A 22,207-nucleotide genomic window follows, 5' to 3' on the forward strand; every position below is an offset into this window, starting at 1 on the left:
AAACTACATCGATCAAAAAAGGTTTAAAAAATAGCTAGAACAAATAGGACTTGATAGAGAATGTCTCATTAAAACAAAATATTTTCTAAATTGTATCCAAATCCTCAAAGTATGTTTAACTACGAAACTGTCAGTTAGTTTACTTAAAAATAAAGGAAGTGAAGATCCAAGAAGAGAAATAATAGAGAATTTATGAACAGAATTAGCTTCCATAGAAACCCAAACAGGACAGTCCTCATGGTTAATATAGTATGACCAAAATGTGAGGTTCCATATATTGCCTGCCCAGTAATAAAACATAAAATTTGGTCATGCTAAACCTCCATTCTTTCTTGCTTTTTGAAAATGAAATTTATTTAGTCGAGAAAGTTTATGTTTCCATATATAGGAAGATAGGGTAGAGTCAAGAAAATCAAAAAAGGATTGCGGAATAAAGATGGGTAAGGCCTAAAAAAGCTATTTAAATTTAGGTAAGATTCATTTTAATAGAATTGATTCGGCCAATCAACGATAATGAAAGAGGCAACCATTTTGAAAGTGTCCTTTTAACGTAACCCAATAGAGTGAAAAAACTTCCTTTAAATAATAGCTTATAAATCTTAGTAATTATTACACCAAAATAGGTTAATTGATTTCTTACAGTTTTAAAAGGAAGGTTAGTATGAATGGGTACCAAATTATTCAAAGGAAGAAGTTCAGTCTTATGTAAATTTAGATTATATCCTGAAAATTGGCTGAAACAAGAAAGTAAAGAAAGCACAGAAGTTTCGACATTAGAAATATAAAGTAGTAGGTCATCGGCATAGAACAAAACTTTGTGAATAATACCTCTCCTTAATATCCCAGTGATACACTGAGATTCTCTAAAGGCAATAGCTAAGTGTTCTAAGGCCAGATCAAAGAGCAAAGGACTCAAAGGACAACCTCAAATGACCAGACTGGATTTATTAAAGATAAATATTCTCATTTCACTATTCGTCATTTATTAAATGTCATTTATTCTCCTTCCAAAGAGACATTGGAATGTGTGACATCCTTAGATGCTGAGAAGGCCTTTGATTGGGTTGAAAACATCAGAAAATTTAATTTTGGGCCTGATTTTATTCAATGGTTTAAATTACTTTATTTATATCCTTCTGCTCGGATTTTAACTAATTCTCAGAATTACAAACCATTTATCTCCAATGTGGAACTAGACTAGGTCAGGAGATATTTACATGGCATTAAGTCTATGGCACTTTAAATTAATAGTACATAAAAGAAAATCCCAGCTGTATGTCAACAAAAGCTACTTGCGTGAGAGTGTTTCAGTTACTGTGGGGCCAGGCACCCATGCCGCTCAGGGGGAACGGGGAATATTGCCAATGGAGAGAGTCAAACTGAGCCAAGTAACAGACTGGAGATGGCAGAAATGCCCCATACTTCTCGACCATCAGAGAGTTTGATGGTCATTCCAGATACTAACACTTTGCCCAGTTAGAAGGTGATTTCTCTCTCCAACTTAGGTTGAACTACACTGTAACAGTGTGATATCAGATCACACTTTGGCAACTCAAGTGAGCTCATCTGAAATGTTGTCCTTCTTTACAGGTTAAAAATGACAAGGAATTTGTCTATGGAAATTCAGACACAGCATACCAGTTTTGCTGTCTCGGTCTAGATATTTAAGAAGTGGAGCAAGGGATTCACTCGATCATCCTTCCTGCTCAGACTGTGGACAGGGATTCACTTGGTCATCTGACCAACTGGCACGCCGATCATTTCACCTGCTCAGACAGTGGGAGTGCATTCACTCGGTCATCTCATCTGAAGGTATATCAGCAAGTTCACACTGGGCAAGGCCACTCACCTGTTCTGTGTGTGAGAAGGGGTTCAGTCGGTCATCCCACCTGTGGACACACCAGTCAGATCACACTGGGCAAAGGTTGCTCATCTGCTGAATTTGTGGGAAAGTATTCACTCAGTCATCTGATCTAATGGCTCACCAGCGAGTTCACACTGGGGAGCGGCCGTTCACCTGCTCAGACTGTGGGAAGGGATTCACTCAGTCATCCACCCTACTGGTACATCAGCGAGTTCACACTGGAGAGAGGCCATTCACCTGCTCAGAATGTGGGAAGGGATTCACTCGGTCATCCCATCTGAAGGTACATCAGTTAGTTCACACTGGGGAGAGGCCATTCACCTGCTCAAACTGTGGGAAGGGATACACTCGGTCATCCACTCTGAAGGAACATCAGTTAGTTCACACTGGGGAGAGGCCATTCACCTGCTCGGACTGTGGGAAGGGATTCACTTACTCATCTAATCTGAAAGTACATCAGCGAGTTCACACTGGGGAGAGGCCATTCACCTGCTCAGACTGTGGGAAGGGATTCACTCGGTCATCCCATCTGAAGGTACATCAGCGATTTCACACTGGGGAGAAGCAGTTCATCTGCTCAGACTGTGGGAAGGGATTCACTCGGTCATGTAAACTGAAGTTACATCAGCGAGTTAACACTGGGGAGAGGCCATTCACCTGCTCAGAATGTGGGAAGGGATTCACACAGTCGTTTAAATTGAAGGAACATCAGAGAGTTCACACTGGGGAGAGGCCATTTACCTGCTCAGACTGTGGGAAGGGATTCACTTGGTCATCTCAACTGAAGGTACATCAGCGAGTTCATACTGGGGAGAGGCCGTTCACCTGCTCAGACTGTGGGAAGGGATTCACTCAGTCATCTAAACTGAAGGTACATCAGTTAGTTCACACTGGGGAGAGGCCATTCACCTGCTCAGAATGTGGGAAGGGATTCACTCGGTCATCTGACCTACTGGTACATCAGCGAGTTCACACTGGGGAGAGGCCATTCACCTGCTCAGAATGTGGGAAGGGATTTACTCGGTCATCTGACCTACTGGTACATCAGCGAGTTCACACTGGGGAGAAGCCGTTCACCTGTTCAGAATGTGGGAACGGATTCACTCGGTCATCTGCCCTACTGGTGCATCAGCGAGTTCACACTGGGGAGAGGCCATTCACCTGCTCAGAATGTGGGCAGGGATTCACTGGGTTATCCCATCTGAAGGTACATCAGCGAGTTCACACTGGGGAGAGGCCATTCACCTGCTCAGAATGTGGGCAGGGATTCACTCAGTCATCCCATCTGAAGGTACATCAGCGAGTTCACACTGGGGAGAGGCTGATCACCTACTTAGACACTGGGAGGAGATTCTCTCAGTCATCTCAACTTTATGTGCATCATTGAGTTCACACTGGGGAGAGGCCGTTCACCTGCTGTGAATGTGGGGAAGGATTCACTCAGTCATCTAACCTTGTGACACACTACTGGATTCACACTGGGGAGAACCTTTAAATAAGCTGCATGCTGGATATTTGTTCATCACCATTGCTGAATGCAATTTGAAGAGTGACTTGTAAATTATTGCTGCTGATCACCACACCCAGTTCTGCACCCTGGTCACTGGGCATGGGAGGAGTTTCTTCTGCTGCACATTCATCTTTAATGGGACTGGAGTTTAATATTCTGGATCAGAGAAATAAGTCAGTTCTATTTTAAACTCTGTCTCCAGTACTTGGTGAATTTATAACACACCTAGCGTACAGTAGAGAGTCAACTCAGGCCGGCTGGACCCTGCCAGTGATTCTGTTCCAGGACAGTCATTTTCATTTTTTCAATGTTTTTATTGATTTCCAGTAATGAAAAATATACATATCAGTGGAGAGGTTTAGCAAACAGATAATACAAAAGACATAAACAGCAATAAAGAAAAGTATATATTGTCAAAATCAGATAGGTTTAATGTTATGCTGTTATATATACAGTGTAATCAAAAAAACACAACTCTTAATAAATCGTTAAAAAAGATTGGAAAATTTTATTTATATGCAGGAAAAAAACACTAAACTGAATAAGAAAAGAGATTGGGCAGTCCAATTGAGGATAAAATTAGAAGAAAAACAAAGAGAAAAGGCACCCTTCCAGTCACCTCCAAACCTTCACAGATAAGGATTTTTCCTAAAGAGAATAAAGAACAAATAAATTAAATCATATGAAAATATTGAATAAAGGGTCACCAGACTTGCTCAAAATTAAACGATGTATCAAACGTCCAGCTTCTAATTTTCTCCAAGCTTAGATATGACATAATGGAGGTGAGCCAATAGAAAACAGTAGAGGATTAGATTCTTTCCAATATAACAAGATAGTACTCCTCGTCAGTAAAGTTGAAAAGGCGATTGCATGTTGAGTGGAAGCAGATACTCTCCCTATTTCCTCTAGAATAATCCCAAAAATTGCCGTAAGAGAAATTGAGTTGAACATCCACATCTATAACTTTAGACAATATTCTAAACACATCTCTTAGAGCAGCTACCTCTACGTTATATCTGTCACAAATAGGGCTTATATTAGGAAATATATGCACCAATTTATCTTTAGACATATTGGCCCTATGTACTATCTTAAACTGAGCAGAGAGTCAACTCAGGCCTGCTGGACCCTGCCAGTGATTCTGTCCCACGACAGTCCTTTTAAATCCTCCCCTGTCGTTCACCTCTTGTTCCCCCGTGGGACGGGTTCCAAACAGTCACCACTCTGTGGGTGAAAAGGTTCCCCTTGAATTTTCTCCAGACTGAAGAAGTTGAGCTGACTGCAGTTCTGTCTGAGATGTTCTTTGCCCCTGAAATCTCTGAGCTGAGGAAGAATGAATTTGGGAGATACCCTCCTTATTCATGGCTCATTTCCACATTATGGGTCATTTTCCCTGCTTCTAAAGAGTTGTTAGAAAACACGCTGTCCTCTAAAGACTGAAAGCAGAATGCGAAAACATTGGTTGGATGTTCAAAGGAGCAGGATCAGAAACCAGAGGAGAGTCTGCACAGGGCAGAGTTTGGGGCTCTGGACGATGGTCGAGGTAAGAACGTATGATGAGGAGAAGGAAATCAGCAGCGGGGTGTGGCAATGAATGACAGAGTAGCAACATTTGGAAGCTGATAGAGAAAATAATTTGTTTGTCTGACTAATGACACAAACAATACCTGGTGAGGTGCTCCACTGGTCAGGGAACGTGTGTGTTCAGAATTGTTATATCTATTGAGGGATTTGCTTGTTTATCCTGTAATATTATATCAGGATGGTTATTATGAATTGTCCTATCTGTAATAATGTAACAATTATCATATAAATTGTGAGATTTTGACTAAGTGGATCAGGCTGGAATTTATTGTACCTTAATTAGGTTAACATGGTCATTCATCCGTTTGTATTTTAAAGCAAGATTTTGGTGAATGATATTTGCCACTTGATTGCAGCTGCATAATCAATCAGATTGAGTTCAACTGCCGCAGGCTCCTGGAATATGGTGGACTGTGTCTGGTTTCTCTTAGCATTTTCTGCATTGATTGCCTTGTTTGTATTGTATGTATTTGTGATTTTCTTCCCCTTTTGCTAACCACCTTGTCCTGTATTTCCGCAAGGAACCCCTCTGTTTCTGGGAAGAGGTCTCCAACTCTCAGTCCAGGTGCTCGGTGATTCCTTGTCACCATCTCGTCTGCTCAGATCGTTGGGATGTCTCCCATGGAGGGTCATACTCATTCCACTGGTTAAGGTTTTCTTCCACAGTGATGATTTGTTTTTCTGAGGTAGCTTCTCATTTAAGTTTTCTGGTCTGTATTTCTTTTCACAATTGCATGTACACATATGGAGTGCTGAATCACGTTCAAATTCAAGTGTAATCCAAGATGGCGGCGCGACGGAGCTTGCAGCGGCCATTCCGGAGCTGATTATCTGTTATTTGTGAAGCGGGGTGCCGTGCGCAATCATAATCGGATGAAAAACGGACGTGGGAGCACGGAGGAACATCTGGAAATCTCCAGGAAGACCTTCTTCGTTGCTGCTGCTGTTGTGAGATCCGGGACTCAGCTGGGAAGAACAGGCCCCCATTCCTCGGGGTCGCGTTGGCGGGGCAGTCTTAATACGCTCGGCAGAGGATGGTGCTCGGAGAAGCTGTGCCGGAGGCGCGGAGGTTCGCCGGACATGGAGTCCGCTGCGGTCAGGTCGCTTTCACTGTGTGCTGTGTCTGCGAGGCTGAGTCGGGCGGCGCCGTGGAAGTCCATAGCGGGGGTATTCCCTTCTGCTGCCTGCGTGGGATGACGAGTCTATCGGGACCCTGTGGACGTGGAAACTGTGTGGTGGTTTCTTTTGAACTTATAGTCTTTTAACATCTTTGGACTATTTTTACTGTGCCCATGGTCTGTTTTTTTTTAATGAATTATGCTATTGTTTGCACTATTGTAACTACGTGGTTTCGTGCAGGTTTTGTAGCTTTAGTTTTTGGTCTTGTTTTGTCTGGTAGTTTTGGAGCTCCTTTCTGGGTAACGTGCTAAGACAGTAGCGCGATATTAATACGCAGCATTCTCTCCGGACACTGGATTGGGGATTGCCAAACGTTATGTGGATTTTCTGGTGTAGTCTGTTTTGTCATGTGCTTTTGTGATATCATTCTGGAGGAACGTTGTCTCATTTTTTTTAACTGCATTGCATTTGTGGTTTCTAAATGACAAATAAACTGAATCTGAATATAATAACGTGTTTTGATTTACTTTGTTTATCTGTGCGTGGCTCATCGGAGGATGCTGTCCTTTCTTTCATAAGTAGTTGTGTGTTCTGTGTGTTGTTTGTGCTGCTGTTCTTTACAACCCGGCTCGGAGAAACCTTGTCTAGTTTGTCGGTGTGCATGTGTGTTATTAAATGACAGCAAACTCGACTGGAGGTAGCTAGGCCACACCACCCTCCGAGAAAAACATAGACTGACTGTCCAAACCATGTCCAAACCAAAGAAAGGTGAGGAATGTCAGAGTCTATATCCTCACCTAGACAGCCTGTGCCCAGGCAGGAATCGGGTCTGGACAAAGTTTTCCCGTCTTTGTGACTCCTTTCCTTGACGCCACTCCTTCTAACCGGCATTCACGCTCTCCCTCCCTCCGAACATTATTCACCACCATCACCCTCGCTCTGTCTGTCTGACATCCAACCGCCATCCCTATGGATGAAATTTCCGAATATGAGGTTTACAGGGCTGTATGTTGCTTAAGCTTTGTGAGATTCTGGACTTCTGCGTTTTCCACGAAATAATATCGTGCCTGTCACTACTGTTCCTCAGAACCATAATACAGCTGCGCAAATGGATGAACAATTTTAAACGGATGAACAATAAATCATGAAAATAAACATTATGAACTAACTCCATTGTTCTGCTGAGATTTCACACACCTCTCTGCTACTAGATATAAAGAGAAGCATTATACTTGTACCTTAGAGTTCCACGCATGTGGACTCTCCGTGATAGCATGTTAAATAAAAGATTTGCCAACTGAACTTGATTCTTTAACATCTCTGACAATTTGCCTTAGTTAAGCAGGATGCCAACAAAATAGTTTCAAGCGGTGGAGTAACTGTGGGTGGGAATGGCAACTTCGAGTTAGCTACCCGTTGGGTGATCCGCTTTGAGCCTCCTGGCCCATGACCGGGTAGAAAGGACGGCATCGGCAAGATCAAGTAGGGAAGACCGCAGCATTATGTGAAGTATTGTGGGAAGTAAGGACTTGAGGATCCGGATCCTAGTCCCACCCAAGATGTTTTCCATTTAGTAAACAAATCCAACAGGTATAAATAAGTCTTCAAGAGGCGAACGGAACGAAATGTCGTTCACGCTTGAGTTGCGACTGATTGTCTTTCCTTTGCAGGAGCAGGTAAGTAGATTGAAGGCGGATGGGAAGCAGTGACAGTAAAGTTGATCAGGAATGCGGGGGAGAGAGTTTCCTGTAAAGATAATGATGAAAACCAGGTAAGTAGATTGAAGGAAGATGGTAAGTAATGATAGTAAAGATTGCTGACAGAAATGCGAGGTGAGTTTTCTCTGTAAAGGTAAAGAAAAAGAATGAGAAAGTTGCGCCGGTAGATTGAACGAGTAGCGAAATCCCGTGGAGAGCCGCTGGTGCCGCCAATCTCCACTGCTGATGATGGCTAGTTGGAAAGTGGATATACTAGACATGTGATTTCTTTTACCAGTGACTTGTGTGGTTGGACACAAGGACGGTGGCTCTATGGGAGTCTTTGGAGATAAAGAAAATTATATATTTTAAACAAGATACTGTTAGAGGAGACGGAGACTCTACGCAGGTTTAATAAAGTGTTTTGATTTATGCAATTGACTTTGTTATTTTGAGCCTGGTCAACGGAGCATGTTGTCTTTGTTTTCCTAAGTATCTGTGGGTAGTGTGTGCCCTGGGTCGGGGAAACGAAACGTTGTTTCGTTAAATGACAATAACCTTGACTTGTCTTGAGAAAAGGCTGGAGGTAGCTCAGCGACATCAGTCTCCGAAACCAATAAATAGACCGACTGTGCAGAAGACGTCCGAACAGAAGAACCGGGAGGTGTCTCAAGGCTTATATCCTCACCCAGAGAGTCTGAGAGAGCCCGAGCCCGCCCCGGATTCACATCTGATCGAAGTTTTAATGTTCGCAGAAGCTGTACGACAGAATCAAACACCCCGACCCGCCTTATAACGCCCAGGCAACCGAAGCCGACGAGCAGAAGGGGGACAAACCGCGAGACAAAGAACTATCCAAGGATAGATGAGCCCATTTTCCGGGTCGCTTGTCCACTGGCGGATGGGACTAAAAATCAAACGGGACATGAATATACTTTGCATATTTAACTGGGAAACGGGAAGCGAAACAGAATAGATCCTGTTTCACAGTATCCAAAACAAAATGTTTGCCCCGTCGCGGTAATCCGGCCGTGGGCCCTGTCCCAGGTTCAAGCTATGGGACAAATTTGTAAGATTTATAACCCCTTGCCTGGAAATGGTCAGATGTTTTTGAAAGTGGTTCGTGGGACCGACTTGGACTGCAGTGCAAGGAAATTTTGAAGTCCCCGGAGGAATAAAGTGAGAAACAATAATGATGGAGATAACGTTACTAATGGAAAGTGGTTACAGGGCACCGTGTAAGGCTGCCATGATGGGGAAGCCATAGTGATTCTGAAGAGGTTGCCAGGTGCAGACAAAAAACAGGAGAAAATATGACTGACTGTGTTTCCCGTTTCCTTGACACATGGGGATCATCTGCTGGAATAGACTTGCAGGACAACTCTGCGCTACCGTGCAGATAGTCCAGACATTCTTAAACTGCCCAACGACGCTGATTGTCAACGACAGCTTATTCTGATATGCCGACCTCTGATGTATTTCCATCGCACCGTCCGATACACTGACACATCTCAGCCGAGCGATCACCAGAAGCTCCTTTCCGTGACTAACAGAGCAGAAACTCTTTCTCTAACCGGACGCATCTATTATGGTCCAGAAGACACAGTGGCAGAACTGTTTATGAGTGAAGGACAGAATTAGCGGTTTAAACTGCCAAACCGAACTTCTCATGTTACTATTGCCATCAAACTCCCTGCAACTCCTGAACTACTCGAACCCGCGCTTCAGACTTTACAGGGTTAAACCTCACACAGTCTACATCACTGCCTAATACTAACGCTGCTCTGCAACTTTATTCCGGAAATTTAATCTTCGCCCTTCTCAGCGTTAAAACAAAGTTTTACCTGCTTGCTCCCCCTCCTTCGCCCGAGCGTGTCGTAAACCTTTTACTTTCGCAGTCTCCTCCCTCCCTGTGGTCGATACACAAGAACCATGTGGGATTGTACATTCCGCCCCACCACAGGAAGACCAATGCTGTTCCAACCTCGATACGGAAATATAATTTGTCACCGGAGGGGTCACCTCCCTCCCTGTGGTCGGTACACAAGAACCATGTGGGATTGTACATTCCGCCCCACCACAGGAAGACCAATGCTGTTCCACCCTCTATACGGAAATATAATTTGTCACCGGAGGGGTCACCTCCCACCCTGTGGTCGATACACAAGTACCATGTGGGATTGTACATTCCGCCCCACCACAGGAAGACCAATGCTGTTCCACCCTCTATACGGAAATATAATTTGTCACCGGAGGGGTCACCTCCCTCCTTGTTGTCGATACACAAGAACCATGTGGGATTGTACATTCCGCCCCACCACAGGAAGAACAATGCTGTTCCACCCTCTATACGGAAATATAATTTGTCACCGGAGGGGTCACCTCCCTCCCTGTGGTCGATACACAAGAACCATGTGGGATTGTACATTCCGCCCCACCACAGGAAGACCAATGCTGTTCCACCCTCTATACGGAAATATAATTTGTCACCAGAGGGGTCACCTCCCTCCCTGTGGTCGATACACAAGAACCATGTGGGATTGTACATTCCGCCCCACCACAGGAAGACCAATGCTGTTCCACCCTCTATACGGAAATATAACTTGTCACCGGAGGGGTCACCTCCCTCCCTGTGGTCGGTACACAAGAACCATGTGGGATTGTACATTCCGCCCGACCACAGGAAGACCAATGCTGTTCCACCCTCGATACGGAAATATAATTTGTCACCGGAGGGGTCACCTCCCTCCCTGGGGTCGATACACAACAACCATGCGGGATTGTACATTCCGCCCCACCACAGGAAGACCAATGCTGTTCCACCCTCGATACGGAAATATAATTTGTCACCGGAGGCAGTGAAAGGTATGAAGCCTGGCATAGAAGCGCTGTTGGATCAGGAAGTGGTGCTCCCAACCTGTAGTCCCTGTAATTCCCCTGTTTCACCAATTCCAAACGCAAGTCGTGATAATGAGTGATTTTTTTTTTTACCAGACTTAAGGGAAATTAACAAGATAGTTGTACCTCTTGGTCACGTCGTGCCCGATGCTAACGTCATTCTCTCCATATTCCTACCGCATCTGTTGTTTTTCTGTTATAGACTCTGTTCTGCCTTTTTCTCCATCCCATTACACAAGGACAGTCAGTATTTGTTTGCTTTCACTTACAGTGCTGGACAGTGAACTCGGACCAGGGTGCATCATGGGTAAACTGAGAGCCCCTCGGTTTATGCCGCAGCAGTCACACGGGAATTAAGCGCCCAGCGGTTGCCAGGGGAAAGTAGAAATTTACAAACTGCCTATTATCACTCTCGGCCGAGTTAATTGCGAAAAAAATGACATTGCGGCTTTATTGACAACCCTGGCTGAAAAGAGACAAAAGGTTTCCCTCAATAAACATCCCTCAATAAATGTCAGCCCACTCTACAGGATTTGGGAGACATGGTTTCTCAAGGAACGGAGCAAATTGCAAAGAACGAATTGCAGCTTTTATTAATGCGCCACCTCCCCGCACCCGAACTCAAATGCTTCCCGTTTTGTGAATGGTCAACTACTGTAGGCATTGGATTCCTGAATATCGAATGACGGAGGCTCCTGGTCGACATTACCGAGCATGTCTGCCGAAATACAGTGGAGTCAGGAAATGAACACAGCCTTTAATGCTCTTAACACCGTTTTGTCAACCGTCCCTGCTTTGGGCATGTCTGACTATCCAACTCCTTTCCAATTATTTGCAAATAAACACCAAGGGTTTGGTAGTGGCAATTTAGCACAACGACATCGGGGTCTCAGACAACCCATTGCATATTATTCATTACAATTACCTCTATTTGTAAGAGGCATGCCTGTTTGTCTAAAATCTGTCGCCGACCCTGCAGTTGTGGTAGAAATGTCTAATCCTATTGTATTGGATCACCCTGATAAAGGGTCTGGGCCCGAAACGTCACTGTTTGCTCTTTTACACAGAGGCTGCCTGACCTGCTGAGTTCGTCCAGGATTTTTTGTCCATTACTTTGATTTCCAGCATCTGCAGATTTTCTCTTGTTTGTGATTGGACTCAGGCAACAGTCAGCAACAGAAGGACATTGACACAACAAAGTTAACCCCGGGTCATTACCATCTCCGGATGCAATGGTCTTGTCATTTAATCTTGCCAGGCAGTTGTGTTGTCGTCACTAAACCTCTCAAACTGATTGGGAGTTAAATTGACTAAGACTAGAATGAAGTCCCTTCGGATTCAAACTGTGATTGTGCTCAAGGGGTGGGCGGAGATGGGACATAATCGTTACGTATCACTGGAACAGTCTTGTATAATAAAGTGTTGAGTTACTAATGACTGGCGCGAGGCGCATAAATCTATTCTGCGCTCGAAAAGTTACCTGTCGGGTCAACTCTCACTTCCATCAAACCCCGGGAGTGTAGAATCACCGAAGTTGTACAACGCTGATCGGTTGCAGGTCAGACATCAGTGAGACGGAACTGGAAATGCAACAGAGTGAGTAATGTTCGATCAGAGAGCGGCACTACATCGTTTAAAGTAATTCTGAGATATTTCGATGTGTGGTTTGCCGCATCAGATAATCAATGTAAAAGATACAGTGTCCGAATCCACAGATATGAGGTATTTGACATTTCTTTTTTTTTTACCATTGTGATGAACGGTAAGCATAGATGACTGAAATATTAATGAATATTTAACCGGCCGTACCTCACAAGCTGAGCGTTTCCATTAATTTGTGTCTGAATTCGGATTTCCAGTATCATTCTTTATTTTTTCCAAAAATCGATTACACTTGCAGATGGAGATCAGTTCGTTCAGGAAGAGAAAAAGAGAGAGAAAAAAGGAAGTTGATCCCTCCTGATTGAACAAACCCGGGGAAACACACGGAGGGCATCACCAGAACGAAGAATGAGATGTCACGGAGGGAATGAAAATAAAACGGACGGGACCTGACTGGACCGTCCCGGACAGTTCCCGAGTTCCACAGAGCATCCATCGGGGTTAATTACCGTTGAGGTGAGTATCGCATATTTGGCAGGAATCTGATGAAGGACAATTTTCATATTTACGGTGTAGACGGCGAGTGAAATGTATCACCATTAAACGCATGTGTATTTCAGAGCGCTCAGTTGTCAGCTGTGGTTCTACATATCGGCAAGTGGACAGCTTATGAAGAAAAATGGCGATTGATTTAATTCTACTGCAGAAACCAGCTGGTCGCTCTACAATTTAACGAATTCAGTTAACAGTTTCAGCGGGTATTTCACCGCATTCTTCAGCTCCTCTCTGAACTTGCTCTGAGTCACGGCGTAAATACATGTGTTGGTGCAGGAGCTGAGGATCTGCAGCATCGTCGCCGTGGAGTCTGCGATGTAAATCGGATCCGTGAACGAGTAGCGAGGGATGTTTACAATCCGTGCGTAAATATCAAATACTACCCGTGTTAACCACAGAAATATAAAACTACCGGTTATACTGAATAGTAAAACGACCGATTTCTTTCGGTTCTCCATCTCCGGGTCGTTGTCATTCTTTCCGTTGCTGCGGCCCCGGAACCCCATCCGGACTTTACTGGCGGACAAAATCCGTCTGACTGTCAGAGAATTGACCAATAATATCAGAACAAACGGGAGACAAGGCATGAAAATGCGATGTATCATCTCAAGTGCGGCCCACGAGGGGGACGTAGAGAAACTCTCTTTGGTGACACAGCCAAAGGAAACTCCATTAATTATCATCAAAGGCTACAATGTAAAGTAGAAAGGGATACTTTCTAAACAGCCCAGAACACTCACTGTCCCGATAACCACAGCCGCCGTTCTTTCGGTGCAATATTTTGTTTTCTGCTTTTCACAACAAATCTGTCACAGGTGAACGCGACTGTCAGCCAGACAGAGACCCCGGTGCTTCCTATGAGCAGGCAACGAACAACCCTGCAAACGGGAGTCCAATAGAGGAAGGAAGACCTAAAGTATATGAAAATAGTCCAGTTCAACAAAGGGTCAGAGATAACGACCAGGAGATCGGCCGCTGCCATTCCCAGCAGGTAGCGAGTGATGCATTTGGAGAGACCGCACTTTCCTCTGGACAGGATTACAATCGCCACCAGGTTAACTGCAAGAGGGAAGGAAGGAGGCAGAGACATTACTGACTAGTCAGGAAATTCGAGCCGCAGTGTGATAGAATCAGATTAGTTCTTGTGTTTTGTTATCTGCCTCAGAGGGTAGAAACCGGACCAAGGACATATGGAGCGACTGAGAGTGTGCATTATCGGGGTGACAGAGACTTCCTGCGAGTTCTGTTAAATCTGGGTGAATTACCAAAACTGACGAGAGATGAGCTGCTTAAATGCCACCTCGGCTGCAGTAAGGGATGGACACTAAATACCGGCATCACTGCCTCTGAGCCGCACAGGAATGAAATGAAATCCATATCGGCCGTTTCCGCTGCTCACATTTCTAAAATAAATGAACCACTTGCGTCGTTCAGTCACCCAGTCAGGCGATTCATAGGGACCTAAAAGAAGGACGGCTGTTTCCCACGGATGCAGTGTAGCCCGGTGTCCTCGTTTTCAGACATTTCAATTCATGATTATTCATCCACATCAAGGCAGCGAGAGGATTTCAGTCAAAGGCAGCATTTGGCTGCCAATATGGAGTGCTGTCCGCTACGAAACCAATGGGATTAATATTGTCAGCGCCTTCCGCCCATGACTGAAATGCGGGGTCTGGACAGGTGGCTGTGGAAACAAGTAGCGAGAGAAACACTTCAGAACATTGGAATTAACTCTCAGTTTCTGCCGTTTGCAGGAGTAACAGCGGCTTACCGGGAATTCCAACGGCTGAAATAACCGGGTAGTAAATGTCTTCTATCCGCAAGATTACTGGATATCCCATTTGAGTGACGCAGTGACGGCTATTGCTCTGAATTCCACAGCTCGGCAAGGCACTCTGGGCTGACGTACTGCAACAGGCTCTGATTTATACAGGGGATCGATCTCCAGTGACAAGGTCCCACCTCTGACTATTGTTATTGAACAAACAAATTACATCACCGGCAGTGTCTCAGGTGCAAATGTTGTGGGCATGTAACACAAACGCAATAATACCATTGGCATTCCCTCAATCAGATCCCTCTGCGATCTCTCTGCAATCTGACTGAGGTAATGCCAATAGTATTAATGGTTACATTATGTTACATGCAATTCGACCAAAATGTGTAATGAGACCAGTAAGTGAGCAATAATCGGCTCTGTTTACAACTTTCCACAATAGTGTTGGCAGCGGTCACGGCTGATCCTATTTTCCTACATGAAACTTTCACTTCGGTTCTCTTTCCACGAGCAATCGGGAATCGGTGTGTCCGGCATTTTTGACATTTTTCACTGTCACACCTACTGTTTCATCTACAAATAGACCTGGTTTCCTCTCAGTGTGCTCTGGATCCAGGGGCACTCTCAGTCTCCTTCTCCAGACTTTCAGTTAATGTCATTCACTTTGCATTTTTTTTAATTCAGCAGCTCCACTTCGGCAACAAACCCACCCCACCTCATCCACTTATTGCTCCCGGATATAACACATCCCCGTGTGTACACAGACACTCTGTCCAGTTCTCCAGCAGCCCTGGGCGATATTGATGTTTACATCATTTTGATCAGCCTCCCCCGTGTAATGTTTATCTCCGACACCTTCTCTAAGTCTAGAGGTGTCGACGGTTCAGTCCATCTGTTAAACTATATTTTCCACATATGTAGTTTCTGTGTGTGTGTGTGTGTGTGTGTGTGTGTCTGTGTATGCTGTAATACCTCTTATACATCTTATAATGTATGTGAATAAAACTACCTGTTCGTGCTGTGCTGTTGAATCCACCTGAGGAACAGTTAGATGCTGAAACACTGTGGCGTTCAATTAGCTGTAGGAGTACGTATAATGGGCTGATTAGGCTGTCATTCACTGCCCTTGGGTTACAAGCACAACCATCAACACAATTTCTCTCTGGTGTAAATACCGGCAGGATTTTAAAAAATCATGCATAGATTCCATTCCGATATGATCTCATGGTTTGTCATAAAAATACCCGTTTCTTTGGCATTTCCTTTAGAGTGCCCTTCGCAGGGTTGTCAAATAAAGCCTCGTCATCAAATAAAGCCATATTAAAAAGTATTATCAACATACACACACACACACACACACACACAAGCATTCTCACACACATGCCCTCACATAGATACACTGTCACACACATACACAAGCGCGCGCACGCGCACGCACACACACACACACACACACACACACACACACACACACACACACCACTCCCTGTCTCTCTCATAGACTGTGTCTATGCATTTCATGCCGGTTTCTCCTCCAGTATGAGCGTGTGTGTTTCATTCTATATCTGTCAGTCTCTGTTACAATGTGAGAGTGTGGGTTTCATTCTGTGTCTGTCAGTCTCTGTTACAGTGTGAGAGTGTGGGTTTCATTCTGTATCTGTCAGTCTCTGTTACAGTGTCAGAGTGTAGGTTTCATTCTGTATCTGTCAGTATCTGTTACAGTGTGAGAGTGTGGGTTTCATTCTGTGTCTGTCAGTCTCTGTTAACGTGTGAGAGTGTGGGTTTCATTCTGTATCTGTCAGTCTCTGTTACAGTGTGAGAGTGTGGGTTTCATTCTGTATCTGTCAGTCTCTGTTACAGTGTGAGAGTGTGGGTTTCATTCTGTATCTGTCAGTCTCTGCTACAGTGTGAGAGTGTGGGTTTCATTCTGTATCTGCCAGTCTCTGTTACAGTGTGCGAGTGTGGGTTTCATTCTGTATCTGTCAGTCTCTGCTACAGTGTGAGAGTGTGGGTTTCATTCTGTATCTGTCAGTCTCTGCTACAGTGTGAGAGTGTGGGTTTCATTCTTCATCTGCTAGTCTCTGTTACAGTGTGAGAGTGTGGGTTTCATTCTGTATCTGTCAGTCTCTGTTACAGTGTGAGAGTGTGGGTTTCATTCTGTATCTGTCTGTCTCTGTTACAGTGTGAGAGTGTGGGTTTCATTCTGTATTTGTCAGTCTCTGATCGAGCGTTAAGTGTGTCGTCTCAGTCCTGTACCCGGAAGCCACCGATTCAGTGACAGCCGGTGTATTTTTTCTCTTACTTTCTCAAATCCTGTAACTACTCTTAAAATAGTCGTTGTCTTCCCTGAGTTGGTTTATGTTATAATTGTGTGATGGAGAGATCATTGAGGAATAGTGTCGGTTGTTTGAACAGTACATTCCGGATAATAATCATAGGGTAAAGAGACCATTCGGCCCGGCATAATTCTGCATGTTATTTCTTACTCAACCAGATCCATCCAGTAGTACAGCACCTGGTCTGTAATTTTCTATGGTTTGGCAGCGCAACGACTTCAATGTTCAATGTAAATAAACACTTCAGATAAGTGCTTTTATTTAAATATTTAAGTGCGTAAGTAAATTCATGATTTGATAGAACTAAATCCGACAGAGGCAGAATGTTTCATGTTCCAGCACCATGTATATCAATAGATGTTCCTCAACAATTGTAAATTGCTTCCTTCAACGAGTATCTCTGCTCTCTTCAGTTTGCCGATTCTTTTATCCGTTCCTCAATGTGCACAACAGTGTGAGTTTATTCCAGTGATGTCCCACTCAAAAATAATGTAATATTCAATTTGATTTTATTTTTATATGAGCTTCAGACTGGTCCATGTTTTATTGATTATATAGTAGACAGCCATGTTCTGTGTGGTACTGAGATAGCTTGTGAGTAGGAATGTGAGGGAAACTCAGGTTTCACATTTGAAATAATCTAATTTTCCATATTGCAGCCTGGGGCTGACTGATGAACTACTGAGAAACTGGCGTCACCGCTCAGGCAACAAACCCACCTCACCCCGCCCACTATGTGCCACCAGATATAAAACATCCCCGCTGTGTACACAGACACTCTGTCCAGTTCTCCATCACACCTGGACGACATCAGTGTTTACGTCATTTAGATCAGCCTCCCCTGTATCATACATATTTTCGATACCTTGAGGTCCAGAACTGTCAATCGATCCCTGCATCTCTTAAACTATCTTCTCCATACCTGTGATGTGTATGTGTGTGTGTGTTTATTTGTTTGCTCCTGTATGCATATGTGTGTATGTGGGAGTGTGTATGTATCTATATATGTGTGAGTGTGTGCTGAAATACCTCTGATACATCCTATAATGTATATGAATTAGAAATTTCTGCTCGTGCTGTGGATTTTGAAACCATCAAAACCGCGGTTGAATCCGCCTGAGGAACAGTTAGATGCTGAAACACTGTGGCGTTCAATTAGCTGTAGGAATATAATGAGATGATAAGGCTGCCATTCACTGTCCTGTGGATTACGAGCACAACCATCAGCACGTTTGACCCTGGTGATGTCAGGAACGGGGGCAGAATTGGACCCAAATGCAGGACGCAGACACTGAAGTACTAGGGGTAGGACAGGATGGGGATGCCATGGCACGTGAGGGGTAAGGCAGGAGGATCCCAGAGTTCGGACGTGGCAGGGCAGGAGGATTCCTCATGGCGGGCCGCAGGGATCCCGGGCAGGGCCGCCTCCCAGGCGGAAACACAGAGGCCTGGGCCAGTCGCGGACACCTGGGCAGGTGCGGGGCACAACCCTTAGGGAGCAATAGGTGGAAAGGGCAGACACCCCGCCGGCCAGCGGCAATCCGGCCGGAACTGCCCGACGGAGGTAACGGAGAGGCAGGGGCAGAGCCCCCGCCGGACAGCGGCAGACCGGCCGGATCTGCCCGACGGAGGCAAGGGATCAGAAGGAAACTGGGTCCAGGGTGAGCAGCAGGACTACCGTGATACAACGGTACATTGGGAAAAGCAACCGACAGAGTGGCAGCGCGAGCAATGAGAATACGGCAGAACAGCGGGACCAGCGCACAGGAGAGAAGCAGCGGAACAAGACCAACCGGATAGAGCATATACAGAACAGGCCGGCAACCAGGGCAAAGCAGGATTCCGAGCAGGGCGGCAACCAGGGCAGAACAGGATTCAGAGCGGGTTAAACTGGCTTCGGAGCAGGACGACCCCACAACTAGGCTCAGTCCCTGAGCCTCTTATAAACACCAACCCCCTAATAGGCAACAGGTGTACCTCCTTAAGCCAAGATGATTAAATGGCTCCGTGTGACAGGAGGGCTGGCTGCAAGGCCTGGAGTCCGGAGTCCGTGGACCGGAGCAAGACCCGGAAGGCGGACTTCGGACCGGACCCCAACAGGTGTAAATACCGGCATGATATTTTCTGTTATTTATAGATTCAACTCCATAAACAGATCTCTTCATCTCCTGCTTTAACATAAAATAGCTATGTATTTGGGATTACCTCCGCCGTGCACTGGTAGAAGTAAATGTCGGATCGCCAATTAAGGACACACATTAGGAAAATTCAACTTAGAAGCCATTATCACCACATTGTATAGCTGCACCATTACCTCCCGCTCTTAAACTCAATCTCACAATTGATGAAGGCCAATGCACCGTATGCCTTCTTAACCACAGAGTCAAACTGCGTAGCAGCTTTTAGTGTCGTATGGACTCGGACCCCAAGATCCCTCTAATCCTCCAAACTGCCAAGAGTCTTGTCATTAATACTATATTCTGCTATGGTATTTGACCTACCAAAATGCATCCTATCAGTGTCCAGCTATAAACTCTGACAGCCCACCACACTATCCACAAAACCCTGACCTTTGTGCCATCAGCAAATTTACTAACCTATCCCTCCACATCCTCATCCAGGTCATTAAAGAAAACACAAGGAATCGGAGTCCCATAACAGATCCCTGAGGCACACCCCTGGTCCCCGGCCTCCATGCGGAATATGACCCGTCTACAATCACACTTTGCCTTCAGTGGACAGCCAGTTCTGGTTCCACAAATCCATGCCCACTTGGATCCCATGCCTCCTTTCTTGCTCAATAAGCCTTTCATGTAGCCTGGGTGTACATCCCGTCCGGTCCCAGAGACTTATCCAAATGGATGCTTTCCAAAATCTCCTGCACATGCTCAAACTTCTCAGTCCACTGCAAGTCATCCCTACAATCGCCAGGATCCTTTTCCATAGTGAATACTGAAGCAAATTATTCTTTAAGTACCTCCGTTATTTCCATGGGTTCCATAAACACTTTTCCATTCTCACACTTGATTGGTTCTATTCGCTCACATCTTATCCTCTTGCTCTTCACATACTTGCGGAATGCCTCGGGGTTTTCCTTAATCCTGAATTCTGCGTGTTTTTGTTTTCTTTAAGCGGGTTCTTTGCTTTGTGGCCGCCTGCAACAAGACGAACCTCAAGGCTGTCTACTGTATACATACTTTGATGGTAAATGTGCTGTGAACTATGAACAAGTCGGGAGCAATGTCAGGAAGGTTTGGAATGATTGGAAGGCGCTGCCTGCTCCTGTGGTAGAGATGGGGGTCACCAGGTGTCTTCAAATGTAACTGCACACACAGATGACGGGCGATTCATGCGTAGATATCGAAACGATACAGGAAGCAAAGTTAACGAGACGGCTAATATAATAATCAGCGCAAAGCAGTTAAGGCCATAAGGACATTAAGAATAGGAGCAGAATTAGTCAAGTTAGTCTATCGAGTCTGCTCCGCCATTTAATCATGGCTGATCCAATTTTCCTTTCAGCTCCAATGTCTTGGTTTTTTTTTTCTCTCCATGACCTGCAGAATAAAGAATCTATCATTTTCCGTCTTAAATATACATAAAGACTTGGACTCTGCAGTTGCCCGCGGCGAGGAATTACAGGATTCAGCCCTCTCTGGCTAACGAAATTAGTTCTGTTTGCCGTTCTACAAGGACGCTCCTCTATTCTGAGGCAGCGTCCTCTGGTCCTAGACTCTCTCACCATAAAATATTATCCATCCCACATCTATTCTGTCAAGATCTTTCACCATTCGATATTTCCAATGACGTCACACCTCATTTTTCCGTTTTTCAGTGAATTCCGGGCCAGAGCCAAAAACCCTCTTCATATGACAAGCCGTTAAATCGGGAAATCATTTTCGTAAACCAGGACTGAGCCCTGTCTAGCTTCAGAACATCCTTTCTAATCGGAGAGTCACAAATCTGCTCACAACACTCAAAGTGCAGCCCTAACAGTGATTTATAAAGACTCAACGTTACATTGAATCGGGCGAGTGACCACTTTCTATACTGTTCTCTGGGTTATTTCGGTGGTGGTCATGAATACTGGCTTTCCAAAGAATGGCCTATCCCTCTTTCTCTACTTTCCCAATTCGGTATCAGATGATTCTCGCCCTTATCGCTCTGCTAAACCTGACTTGTGCTGATGCAATCAACGTTGACTTTTCCTGCCGAGGGGAAACTGCAGAATGACGCGCGAAGCATCACGGGTTCAAAATGCCGAAAGGCATCCTCCCGAGGATTCACAGATACTGGATCCCGAGGGAGCAGTGTGCGGTCAGTTAGATGACTGGGGGTAGTTCCAAATGCTGAAAGGCATCCTCCCGAGGATTCACAGATACTGGATCCCGAGGGAGCAGTGTGCGGTCAGTTAGATGACTGAGGGTAGTTCCAAATGCTGAAAGGCATCCTCCCGAGGATTCACAGATACTGGATCCCGAGGAAGCAGTGTGCGGTCAGTTAGATGACTGGGGGTGCGGGTGAAATGCCAAAAGACATCCTCCCGAGGATTCACAGATACTGGATCCCGAGGGAGCAGTGAGCGGTCAGTTAGATGACTGAGTGTTGTTCCAAATGCCGAAAGGCATCCTCCCGAGGATTCACAGATACTGGATCCCGAGGGAGCAGTGAGCGGTCAGTTAGATGACTGAGGGTGGGTCAGAATGCCGAAAGGCATCCTCCCGAGGATTCACAGATACCGGATCCCGAGGGAGCAGTGTGTGGTCAGTTAGATGACTGAGGGTGGGTGAGAATACCGAAAGACATCCTCCCGAGGATTCACAGATACTGGATCCCGAGGGAGCAGTGTGCGGTCAGTTAGATGACTGAGGGTGGGTCCAAATGCCGAAAGGCATCCTCCCGAGGATTCACAGATACCGGATCCCGAGGGAGCAGTGTGCGGTCAGTTAGATGAATGGGGGTGGGTCCAAATGCCGAAAGGCATCCTCCCGAGGATTCACAGATACCGGATCCCGAGGGAGCAGTGTGCGGTCAGTTAGATGACTGGGGGTGCGGGTGTGCTCTGGGTTGCTGTTCCTTTGGATGTTTCTGGCGGGTGGTGGGGTTCTGTGGTGGTTGAGCAATGGGCGTCTGCTGAGCGTGAGGAGTCAGATGGGTGCTGTGGGAGTGGCTGATGTGCAGTTATGTGCCCGTAGAATCAAGATTAGATACACGGATCTTGTTTTGCTGGTCAAGCCGGTGCGGGAGCGGAGATGCAGGCGC

General features: G+C 45.4%; 2 protein-coding genes across 2 annotated transcripts in view; both read left to right on the forward strand.

Annotated features, from left to right (window-relative positions):
• The window catches only part of LOC140722806 (uncharacterized), an 879,998-nt gene extending 874,534 nt beyond the window's left edge, over nt 1-5,464 (forward strand). Inside the window, exon 5 of the mRNA XM_073037477.1 lies at nt 1,591-5,464. Coding sequence (XP_072893578.1) covers nt 1,977-3,251 — 1,275 coding nt within the window. The 5' untranslated portion in view covers nt 1,591-1,976 and the 3' untranslated portion in view covers nt 3,252-5,464. The remainder of the gene's footprint in view (nt 1-1,590) is intronic.
• The window catches only part of LOC140722804 (uncharacterized), a 243,264-nt gene that overhangs the window by 125,829 nt on the left and 95,228 nt on the right, over nt 1-22,207 (forward strand). The window lies entirely within an intron of this gene.

This window comes from Hemitrygon akajei, unplaced genomic scaffold, assembly GCF_048418815.1.
Source record: "Hemitrygon akajei unplaced genomic scaffold, sHemAka1.3 Scf000089, whole genome shotgun sequence".
NCBI classification, from domain to species: Eukaryota; Metazoa; Chordata; class Chondrichthyes; order Myliobatiformes; family Dasyatidae; genus Hemitrygon; species Hemitrygon akajei.